This window comes from Peromyscus eremicus, chromosome 8b (assembly GCF_949786415.1).
Source record: "Peromyscus eremicus chromosome 8b, PerEre_H2_v1, whole genome shotgun sequence".
Lineage (NCBI taxonomy): Eukaryota > Metazoa > Chordata > Mammalia > Rodentia > Cricetidae > Peromyscus > Peromyscus eremicus.
The window spans coordinates 23,373,439-23,385,888 of record NC_081424.1 but is presented as its reverse complement, the minus strand read 5'-3'; the positions used below and the strand labels follow the sequence as shown (position 1 = coordinate 23,385,888).

General features: G+C 38.9%; 1 protein-coding gene across 5 annotated transcripts in view; it reads right to left on the bottom strand.

Annotated features, from left to right (window-relative positions):
- The window catches only part of Pkib (cAMP-dependent protein kinase inhibitor beta), a 76,025-nt gene that overhangs the window by 13,293 nt on the left and 50,282 nt on the right, over nt 1-12,450 (bottom strand). For 3 of the 5 annotated variants that reach the window (XM_059272595.1, XM_059272593.1, XM_059272592.1), the window contains one exon: nt 10,376-10,487. The exons of the other annotated variants lie outside the window; for them this stretch is intronic. In XM_059272595.1, coding sequence (XP_059128578.1) covers nt 10,376-10,460 — 85 coding nt within the window. In that variant the 5' untranslated portion in view covers nt 10,461-10,487. The remainder of the gene's footprint in view (nt 1-10,375; nt 10,488-12,450) is intronic. 5 annotated transcript variants of the gene reach the window in all.

Sequence of the window (12,450 nt, the reverse complement as noted above, 5' to 3'; positions counted from 1 at the left end):
ATTTAAGAAACATAATTTATAGGAAGATGAGGTAACACAATGAAGGGAAATAAACCTAAGATAAGCTTCTAGGCATTTTAAATTTTGCAAGTTTAATTATATGAATGTTTGCTAACCAAGGTGGCTGACTCACTAGCAAAGCTTCCTCTTTCTCATTTGCAGAATTAACAGAGGACTCTACATGAGTTCTGCTTTGTAAGCTGTACGGCTTACAAGAGCTGGAACCATTTAAATATTTGGAGATTTCATCGAAGCCCTGTGTTTCCAGTGAGGTAATGCCATTTATATTGTTCTGCACATACTTGATCTCAGTTGAAAATACAGTTTTTGCCGGGCAGTGGTGGCGCACGCCTTTAATCCCAGCACTCGGGAGGCAGAGCCGGGCGGATCTCTGTGAGTTCGAGGCCAGCCTGGGCTACCAACTGAGTTCCAGGAAAGGCGCAAAGCTACACAGAGAAACCCTGTCTCAAAAAACCAAAAAAAAAAAAAAAAAAAAAAAAAATACAGTTTTTAGGATGCCTTAACAAAAGAACATAATACAGTCATGTAAACATGCACTCTAGCCTCTTTGCAAAGGAGATCAAAACATAAGCACAAATGAAGACAGTCAGATGTTCAAGCTAAAGAGAGTACTAGATTTATACACACACACATATATATATACCACACACATAAGTGCACATAATAGTGTGTGTATGCACACATGTATAACCATTAAACTCTCAATGAACTTAAAAGAATTCGAGAAAATAGTGTGTTTCTTTGTTGAAAGTGTAGCTACAGACAGATATTACAACATCTCTCTCTACAGACCGGTCAGAGCATCCTCTGCTCACACTAGCCTTTCCACAGACTTCTTTACTTTAAGCTGAGAATGTAAGCAGGCTGATACTTTCCTTCTTTTCTCAGCTCTTGATCCCTGTCTGTCACCCCAGTTCCCATGGTGAAACCACTACTTATTCTGGGCATAACACTTCAAATAAACTTCTTCTCTGCTAACTTAGTTCTTAGAGGGGTGGTATGAGTTAGACTGTCTGAAAAAAAAAATAACCCCCCACAACAACAACAACAGCAAACCAAACACTTAGAATAACAACAACAAAAAAAAAATTTTTAAAAATTATGTTTTGAGAAGCAAAAGGAAAAAGAAAGATAGTGGTCTCAGCTGACACCTAGGGGCTAAAGACTTAACTCAGTGATAGAGTTAAGGGTTAGTATGTGCAAGGCTCTTCAGCAATAAACACTTTTCAAAAAGAAAAGAAAAAGAGGACAGGAGAGCAGGGGAGAGGAGGAGAGGAGAGGGGAGAGGAGAGGAGGGAGGGGGCAGGGGAAGGGAGTAGACGGGATGGGGAGTGAGAGGAGAGGAGAGGGGAGGGGAAAGGGAGGGGAGGGGAGGGGAGGGGAGGGAGGAAAAGAGAGGCATGGCTTTACCTTTCTCCAGCTCTCAATATCTCATATTTTATGCTAATGTTCTTCAGTTCTCTATGTTGGCAGAGATCCTTATTTTGTGATTTTCTGTCTTCTGTACACAAACCACCTCCAAACATGGTGAAAGATGCAGAATAGTTGCTTCTTTGGGCACCAAGAAATCAGATATTTATCCATCTAATCGCATGCAAGCCCTGTACCAGCCCACAAGCCACAAAGAGGAACCAGACTGTGCTGAGATGAAACACAGTCTGGTCCCTCCAACTGCCTTTCTTAACCTTGAGTCTTCATCTTAGGAAATTAGGTAAAAGATATGAATCCTGTAACACATCTATCCAACCAAGTGACAACACCATTTTAGGCTAAACAGGACTTAGAAGAAGCATTTGCATATGTAAGAAATTACTTTTTTACTTGGAGATATGTCTCTTTAAAATTCCTCCATTTGTGGCATATCTATGTCTCCAGAATAAGACAAAAACAAATGAAAATTTATTTACATTTGTGGACATACACTTTTGTTCATGCTTAGGTTCTTGCTTAAAATAACACAAATTCTCAACATATATTCACATACACACTGAAGTTGTTCTAGCACAGAAATTTTTTAAGCAATTAAGCATGTAGTATTCAAATCCAAACTTAATTTTATTCTCCCTTAAACTTCCAGATGAAGTGGTACATAAATCTGAATACCTTTCTAGCACTATAGTACTTACTCTTTCAAAACAGGACTACTTATGATAATAGTATGAACTGAAGTGAGGTATAGTAAATAGTACAGGATGCTTAGCTATGTGCATGGTGGTGTTGGAATAGGGGATCCTCTTTAATGGACCATGCTATGTTTTCAGTTTCCGGCTAGAAAGACTTACCCAATATACACACACTCTTAGAGGTCAATCTGTTACAAGGCTTTCTCAAATCCATTGCAGCTTCCCAAAGCAATAGTCTAACGCAAATTGAAGTCAAAATAAAGCCTACTTGGCAAACTCTTTCCCAAGTCCAGAGAGCATTCTTTCTTCCATTGCCATTGTTCTTCCTTTCTATAACAGAAGAAAGCAGCTACCCAGGAGGATACAACAGAGTCTCTATGCACCAGAATGTTTTCCTGAAAAATAAGCATGCTTCCCTTTGAATGCATGATCTTCCCTCATCCCCAGTTCTGGAAAGACTGAAACTAGCGCTATCCACAATACACTTCATTTGTGTGTGTGTGTGTGTGTGTGTGTGTGTGTGTGTGTGTGTGTGTGTGTAAGAATGTGTTTGTTGTATGTATTTGTGCATCTCTGTGTGTTGTATGTGCTGGGTGACATCCAGAACACAGAATGGCACTTTCAATTCTCCCTTGGATGAGTGCCCTTCATTGTAGCTATAAGCTACAGCATAGCATCCTTGTGTGTTACAATTTCCATCATTTTGACAGTCTATTTCTTATTTTCTTATCTTACACAAATTGAGAGGACTTAGCAAGAACTAGAAGGAACCATTCTCATAAAAGAAAGGAAGGAAGAAAGGAAGGAAGGAAGGAAGGAAGCAAGCAAGCAAGCAAGCAATTAAAAACAAGACTTCAAAACTGAAAGAGCAGCACACGAGTTACTATTCAGTTAGGGACACTGAGTCAAGAATTCCCAACCATGGCTGGGAGCACATGAGAACTACATGCTGAGAAGCTCCACTAGGTGAGCAGAGGAGGAACAGGTTGCTCCCAACACCGGAAGTGGGGTTGGCTCCCCAGGCGTCAGAACAGTCCGCTGGAAGCTCCGTGGAAGAGCAAGCTGCTGGGGTGAGAGACTGCTCATCTTCCCTCACTCACCCTTTTTCTTTTCTAGTTGCTTCCGGACACAACACATCCCCACACTTCACCATAGGGGCAAAGACATCAAAAGCTCACAAAAGTCCAAGAACTCAATTTCCACTTGTGGGGAAATAATATAATTTTAGAATTCTTATGGCCTACTTCCACTCACCACAGATGGATCAGTTTCTCTGCTAATGAGAGAGCTTTAAACTGTCCAATGACAGTTGGTGACGTCAGTCAAAAGGAGAGAAGGAGAAGTTAATATGACCATCGTGGTTGCACTGAAAAGGTTTTGCATTCCTCTGATTTGTGTGAAATAAATTCACGAAGCAAATGTGAATTAGAACCTGATGCCGACACCAAGTGTGAGCCAGCAAGTGGTAACGTCTGCTTCCACCATTCATAATAAAGATTAGATGCAACTACAGAATAAGATAAAAGCATAAGAGTGTAAAGCCAGTTATCAACTGCTCGGTGGGATTTTCTTACGCTAACATTCAAATAGCTCTGCATGAGGGCCTTAAGTCAGGAAAATGCAGGACCTTGTGTGTGTGTGTGTGTGTGTGTGTGTGTGTGTGTGTGTGTGTGTGTGTGTGTATGTGTGTGTTGGGTGGGTAACAAGCATTAGTTATAATTCACAGTCATAATTAATGCAAACTCTTGCAGCATCAACTTTTATCCTCGGGTAGGCATTCAGTAGCCCCGTGGTCTGACACAAGTCTTCTCTGGAAAGGACTCATTAATATGAAACTGGACAAACTCACTGACCTAAAGCCACTCCCATGCAATTGTCAACTGTCTCCTGTACATATGTCACCCCTGACACTTGGGGCCAGTCTCAGACTTTTAATAGAGTCCCCTTTATTATGATTTTTTTTTTCTCAACGGGGAGGAGATTAAGCCTTTTTCCTCTGGGTTACTTCCCTAAACCTAGGATAACTCTGAGGGACACAGCATCAGTAAACGCTGTAGAGCAACTGCTGTCCCACCATAAAGATAATTTAGAGCAATAATTTAAGAGTGAACACTTTAAGTCATATACTCTCATTTCAGAATACTTTTATAATGTGTATATACATATACTCTCATTTCAGAATACTTTTATAATGTATATATACATATGCATTCATCTTTCAAAAAAGAAATTGCACTCTGACACAAATTTAAAAATGTACTAAGTACCATATACGTCAAAATAATAAATTTATGAATCTAAAGCCAGGTGGTTGTGGCGCACGCCTTTAATCCCAGCACTCGGAAGGCAGAGGCAGGCAGAGTTCTATGAGTTCAAGGCCAGCCTAGGCCAGAATGAGTTCCAGGAAAGGCTCCAAAGCTACACATTTGTTGAACTTCCTGGGCTATTTTTTTAAAGTCCATCAATACAACCCATTTTATTCCTATATATCACATGATTTCATGTTATATTTACAATATATCAGTATTGCTTATAAAAAAACTTTTTGATTTAAAAATCGTATCTTCCATTTGATCACCCATCTCTTTGCACTAAAAGTGTCATCAGCTTCTCTTCCCAGCCCCCTTAAGGAAGATGGGGGCTGGAGAGATGGCTCATTGGTTAAGAGCACTGACTGCTCTCCCAGAGGACCCAGGTTCAGTTCCCAGCATCCACATAGCAACTGTCTGTAACTCCAAGATCTGACACTCTCACACAGACATACATGCAGGCAAAACAACAATGTACATAAAATAAAAATAAATTAAAAAAGAAATTCAGATTTGTGCCTCTTTGACAGAAAACCATTTCAAATGAGGACTTCAACCCATGCTTTTCCAGCACTGGCATGTGTACCTAACTGCTCCAGTACACGATACTGAACTACATTAAGTAGTACTTGCTTCCAATGTGGTCCTTTCATTTGTTTAGTAGCCCATCTACAGAAATTGCAAGTCTGATTATCTAAAAGTGAACATTCCTGAAACTGAATCCTGCATTGCTTTCTTATAGTCTTTTGACTTAAAGCAAAACTTGGAAGTTCTCTGCTAACTTCCTACTATTGACATCAAAATAGGATTAATATAACCTATTTTACTGTATTGGACCCAAGCAAATAATGGCTCTAAATGTTGCTCATCAGTAACTACATAAATGAAAAGTGTTTAGCTATCAATTACATTGATTTATCAATGCTATCATAGAATATTGTTATGGACACCCATGGTCCTCTTAAGCCATTCTGTAGATAAGTTTTTAGAGACAGCCTATGGTGTGGGTTATGACAGTCTATGGGTTCAAGGCCAGCCTAGGCCAGAATGAGTTCCAGGAAAGGCTCCAAAGCTACACATTTGTTGAACTTCCTGGGCTATTTTTTTAAAGTCCATCAATACAACCCATTTGTATTGGGTTAACTCTTAGACATTCTTACTCAGTCGATGTTTAATAAAAAATACACTTACCATCAGTATGCTCAACACACACACACACACACACACACACACCCACACACACACCACACACACACACACACACACACACACACACACACACACACACACACACCATTTCCCTCTTGGCTACTATTCTACAACACCTGCCCAGAAAAGCCTTTTGTCACAGAAAACCACACTTCCTTAATCCCACCATGAGTCTCTCCCTAAAGGAGAAATTTTTACATTCTTTCTGCAATAAACTGCTTCAGTGTTGTCTTCAGGACTTAAACTGGGTCCAAATCCTCAACTGTTTTATGATACTTGAAAGACAATCTTTAGTCCGAGTACTGTTATAATTACAGTGAGGAAGGTCACGGGCACAATTCCTGATCACCTTACTTTATTCAACACTTGTTAACTTCTAGTATCTATTATAATTTAAGTAGATATAACCCCAAACAAAGCACAATGGTAAAAATAAGAGACATGGCTGAAGATTGAGATTGTTCATAAAAGTGGCCTGGATAAATAAGTTGACATATAGGTATGATACTTTAATATATCTATTATATATACATATATATTGTTTATATATATAATTTTAAATTTTCTACCAATGTATCTTATTTTATCCATTTAATGAAAAAAAATTTTGGAATGTCTCTTACTCTATTTGTGAATAAATATAATTTTCATCTTTTTCCCTTTGCTATGGAGAAAAGAGGAAAAATGATTGTACCCACTTAATCTCCATTTTGTTTTTTTCCCACTGCTTTATTTTTCATTATAGGAAGAGAAACCAGTTTAGTATTTCATCAAGCAAAAAAATTAATCAAAATCACAGTAGCAAAATTTTAAGCATTTAGAGGATTTTTTTAGCATGGATTAAAAAAAAAAAACTACCCAATAGCAAATAACAAGAAAAATCATCTCTTCAAAATGTTTTTTGTTCCTCAAATTATAATGCTTATATTATCCTATAATCAAGTTAAACAGATGAAAGTGTATTTAAATGGATTCATTTAGCCTGTACAAAATCTTTTGTAAAACAAAAATGTCACTATATTTTTGTTATATAAGTACAATGAGTTCATGAAAATTATATACAAAATGTGCCTTAAAAAGCAAATAAAAAGTAATTTTGTAACCCGTATGCATCTATAACTTTTATAAAATGCATGAGAAGACAACACTTTAAAAGAAATGTATTGCAACAGCAGTCCTTGATGGGTGGAGTTACTAGCTGTGATTTCTGCTCTTCTCTTCCAGTTTCATTGTTTTCCAAACTTTCTGCAGTGGCAATTTTTAACAATAATGCTTTTTCTTTAGTTTTCGAAATTATAGTTACATAATTTCCCTCCTTCTCTTTCCTACCTCCAGCCCCTCTCACACACCCCTCCTTGATCTCTTTCAAATTCATGGTTCTTTGTAATGGTTGTTACATATACACATAGAGGACCTTTATAATAGGAAAACTGACAAAATGATTTTGAACATGCACTGTTTTTAAGCCCTTCAATGAAAATTTTATTGTGTGACCTTGTGTTGTAGGGTGGTCCTTACTAAGTCTATTGCAAAGAAAAGGAAGCCAAGGATCCTCGAAATGAATTAGCCTAGCTAACAAGGAAAGACCAGAGTCCATTCATCCTCACTAACGCCTTCATCTACACCTCCTGGGACAGTTGCTGAGCACAGCTTGTCTCCTGTCACCCATGTCTTATGGAGCATCTACGGAGTGTTTTGCTCAGTGCTGGATTCTGGGGAATTAGTGACAAAGAGACTAAAAATTGTAATATACACAATAGTAACACCACATGTAAAAGGTAAGTCCCCACTAAAGAAGGGAATGCCTAGTTGGTATAGACTGCTACTGCGTTGGGACATACACATCACTGGAATCCATATTACAAAGAAGCAAATGTCATTAAAACGCAGGAGCACATCTTTTCATTTGAGCACTGGGGATCCAGGAAAATCTCCACATCACATAGAAAAGATGAGTATGAGAAGCATTACCTGGAAATAGAGACCAATGTCAAGAACAGCTATTAGAAGGCCATTAAGAAGAAAAGTTTTATGAGGAAATCTACCAAAAAAAAAACTGTTTTCAAATGCAAATGACCAAGAATAGCTTCATATTAAAATTAGAGCAAAAATAAAGACCTTAAACTATCAGATCTCATGACTTATTATAAATAGTTTGTTAACAGTAAATGCTGCCAATAATACTTTATGTTAAATTCAATGAGTATGTTACAGAAAGGGTCAAATACAGTTTTTGACTAGTGGACTTCACATTATAAATATTTTCATTAAGATACAAATTATTCATCAATTAAAAGCTTGTGGTATTTAATATTTCTTTTCTTTTTTTTTTATTGGTTTTTTTGAGACAGGGTTCCTCCATGTAGCTTTGGAGCCTGTCCTAGAACTTGCTCTGTAGACCAGGCTGGCCTCAAACTCACAGAGATCTGCCTGGCTCTGCCTCTCAAGTGCTGGGATTAAAAGTGTGCACCACCTCCACCCAGTAGTATTTAGTGTTTCTAACCATACACATATACTTTTTGTTTACCTACCTAAAATCAGGCCACTTATAATGACACTATACTCTACATACATAATGTGTATCTATTTGATCATATATATCCATAAAATCATGGGTTGTTTTTGTTTTGTTTTGTTTTTACAAAATTCTTTATTATGTATCGTATCCTCAGAAATAGTTCCTCTTGTGTCCCTTACAGCATAAACTTTAAAAATTCATGGAGTCTACTGCTCTCTGTACATTAAAAATACCTATTTTTACCCTCATTCAGCCAGAACAACTGAGTTGGACCTGACCGAGCACATCTCAGTATTATCTCACTTAAGACATTTGACAATTGTAAGGGTTCATTGTATGTGTCAACTTAATGGGGCCACAGGGTGCTCTGATTGTGACATCCAGGCTAGGAGAGTGGTTTGCAATGAGATTAATATCTAACATTGTGGACACATGTAAAGCACATCGTCCTTCCCAGTATGTGCTGCCTTCATCCATCCCACTAAAGATGGAGTGAGGAAGAGCTCGGTCTCTCTGCCTGTTTTTGACTTACAACATCAGTTTTCCTCTACCACTGAACTCAGACCTAGACTAGAGCAACAGTCATTCATCCTGGCCCTTAGACTTGAAATAAGACTAGAATAAACAGAAGTTTATTCAAGAGTTGGGAGAGAGAGAGAGAGAGAGAGAGAGAGAGAGAGAGAGAGAGAGAGAGAGAAGCAAAGAGACAGCCTTCAGCACTCACCTTGATCTTTGTAAGCTTTTATTCTTCTGGGCTCATGAAAAGTTATCTTTCTTATTTACCAACATAGTTATCACTTAAAAGAGAGTTTTAGAAATATTTAATCCTGCCATTAAACATATCATGTACTTGGTTTTCATGGTTGTCATATGTTTGGGTTTGCTTATTTGGTCATTAAGTTGTCGATAATTCTGGAAAACTTAGTTCTGGCTATAAATTTCAGTTCTTGCGCATTCAAGTACTATCAAAGCTTCCCTTTCATCTGGTCATACATTTGCGCATATGTTCAAATATGTAAATGCATTGTTCTTTAATAGTTTTTATTTTAAATCACGGGTCTTCATTTTTCCTTCATAGTCTTGATGGTCTTTTAACTCAAAATAACATCATTTACTTCCCCATTAAAATTTATTCTCTCTTTGTACACTTTCAAATAATTCATGACCATCTACAGGACTCATTCCTTCATGTGGCCTATGGCAAAAAAATTAAAATTAAAATTTTCTGTGCTGCCCTGACTGCTAATAAATTGGTGAGGGCCTTCATTTACTTAATAGCATGTTTCTCTTTTCACTCTTCTGCCATGGAGGAACCCTAGTTACGCCACCCTTGGTGCAGGGAGCAGGCACAATTTCTGCTTATCCCTAGGTAGCAGGCTTTAGCTCCTAGTTAGCACAGTGAAAATCCTATCCTCTCTGGGAACTCATGGACAGGATACTCTCATTACTGTTCACAGCTCCTGGTCACCCACTCTACCCTCTCCAAGTCTTTGCATGGTCTGCAGTGTTCTTGGCCTTGTCCTGTGAGCATATGTGATCCCAAAACTTTTGTGGATCTCATCTGTCAACTGTTAAATGTGTTCAGCCACTGCCAGGTCTCCAGAGAAAGAATCTCTACCTCACCAATGGGGTGAATAGGAAGGAATGCAAATTACTGGTGTTGGGGACTACATAGCCTTCCAAACCTAAAGAATATCTAATCATCACAAAGTAACTGCTGTGGGGTAACTGGTTCTGAGATATGGCAGAAGCTGAAACAGAAACCTCTAATTGCTGGGGACTCTGAGCTGTGGACTGTGTGGCAGCACACTGTCTCTGTCAATCATTATTGTCTCTTTCCATACTATGATTCTCTTGTCTCCAAGATGATATCAACATGGTATCAGGTTGAACTTTGTCTGACAGGTGGTCACCGAGGCTTCCGTTTCTTACAGCAGTGAAAAGGGCAGTACCTTGATCAAGTAGAGGTTCAGCCCTGCTTTCCGTGGTCCAATCTAGAGCTCTCTGGTCACTGTGTCTATCCTGGGGACTGCCATGGGTTACTTGAGGTTATAATACAGATATTGTTTGTAATTATGAGTACAAGGGACAAGCCAAAGGACACCCTTGGTAAGGTCTGTGGGAAGGAAGGAGACCACCATCCTGCAGAGAATTAGGCATGGCATTCCTGTTGTTGTTCATGCAGGGGTAGTGACCTTGCTGGGCTCCTGGGCTGTCGCTTCCCTTGCTGCTGTCGCTTGTTTTCTTTTGACCCCCAAGGGCATCAAGGTTCACATCCATGGTGGCCCGTGGCCTGTGGCCCAGGTGCTGATGAAAACAAAAAGGGGATAGGGAGAGGAAGGAGCATTTGGCACTCAACCAATCTTGGGATGCAAAACCCATTGCCAACATGCCCTGGGCTCCGCACTGTTGCCTAAAAGCACACTGAAAAACTAATTTACAACCACAAGCCCATAGACTTAAGACTTTTCTGGATGTGGACCTCTACCCAGGAAGATGAACTAGGAATCCCTGGAGGAAGGGGCAGCCACTTACAATGTAGACTAACAAGTTCCTGAACATTTCCCTATAACCACACCAAAAATCTGTGCAAAAGATGATTGTGTAGAGACAAAAGTTAAAGTATAAAACATTCCCTGGTTAGAAACCCACAATATTGCCAGAGAATTGTTTTTTTTTTTTTTTTTTATTTTAAAAAGGCAGTGAAAAGGAGAAAGGGGGAGGGTTTACCTATGTAATAGAAAATGTGGGGCTGCTGTGGAAGGTGGCTTTAATTAGGTCTGAGAGTCCTATCTAGGGTTCTTTCCCTGCACCACATCACTGACAGTGCTTCTCTTGCAACAAACGTCCTAATCCACAGAGTTGGAGGGAAATATCCATGGCATCCTACAGGACAAACCCTTGGCATCCTTACGGCACCTGTACAGGGGTGAATCCAAACCCAGTGTCTTTAAACATATATGTCAATGATTACCATGAGGCAGACCTGAAAACTTGAAGCTATTGATTTCAGGAAGAAACTTACAAATATGACAAAGGGGAAGAGGGCCCTCCCCCACCACCTCTACTAAATATATCCAATGCCACAGCCACCATAAAAAAAAATCTTTAATGAGAAATGTAAATATTAAAAACCTAAATACAAAGGAAAACAGCAAAAATAAATAAATAAATAAATAAATAAATAAATAAATAAATAAATAAATAAATAAATAAATACCAGAGCAAAGCTGCACAAGCTAGCCTAACTGGAACTTTAAAACTTACCTGAAAGAATTTATAGATCAAAAGGAAAAGGGCTCTGATCTATTTTTGTGTCCCTATAATTTACTTCACAATTTACAGTGATGTCCGCTGAAATGTACCAACCGGTAAATTACCACAGCTTTAAGTAAGTCTAAGGGGGATGGAAAGATGGCTCAGAGGTTAAGAGCACTGGCTGCTCTTCCAGAGAACATGGGTTCAATTCCCAGAACCCACAGGGCAGCTCACAGCTGTCTGTAACTTCAGTTCCAGGGGACCCAACACCGTCAGACAGATATATATGCAGGCAAACACTAATGCACATAAAACAAAAAAAAAAATTGTTTTATTCATGTGGTGGTGGTACAAGCCTTTAATCTCAGCACTTGGGAGACAGAGGCAGGTGGATTTCTGATGTGAGGCCAGCTTGGTCTACAAAGTGAATTCCAGGACAGCCAGGGCTACACGGAGAAACCCTGTCTGGAAACAAAACAAAACAAAAATGAAGTCCCACTAGCAGGTAGATCTGAAGTGCTTACTAAATTTAAACGTATTATTTCCTATAGTCTTAGAAGAATAAGTAAGCATAAAAACAGAACATTATTGCCTTAAAGTATCACATGGTTGGGGCTGGAGAGATGGCTCAGAGGTTAAGAGAACTGACTGCTCTTCCAGAGGTCCTGAGTTCAATTCCCAGCAACCACATGGTGGCTCACAACCATCTATCACAAGATCTGGTGCCCTCTTCTGGCCTGTAGTCATACATGCTGTATACATAATAAATAAATAAGTCTTTTAAAAAAAAAAGTATCACATGGTAGGCATAGACATTCTGACCTAATGAAAATTAAATTAAGTCTTTGACACAAATTTGTTTGACAGAATGAGAAATCCTGATTCTCCCACCCCCATTCCATGTTAACATAATTAACATGCCTCATTTAATTTAAAATAGTGTCTTCAGGGATTCAAACTTATTATATAAGAATTGGTGGGTAAGCCGGGCGGTGGTGGCGCACGCCTTTAA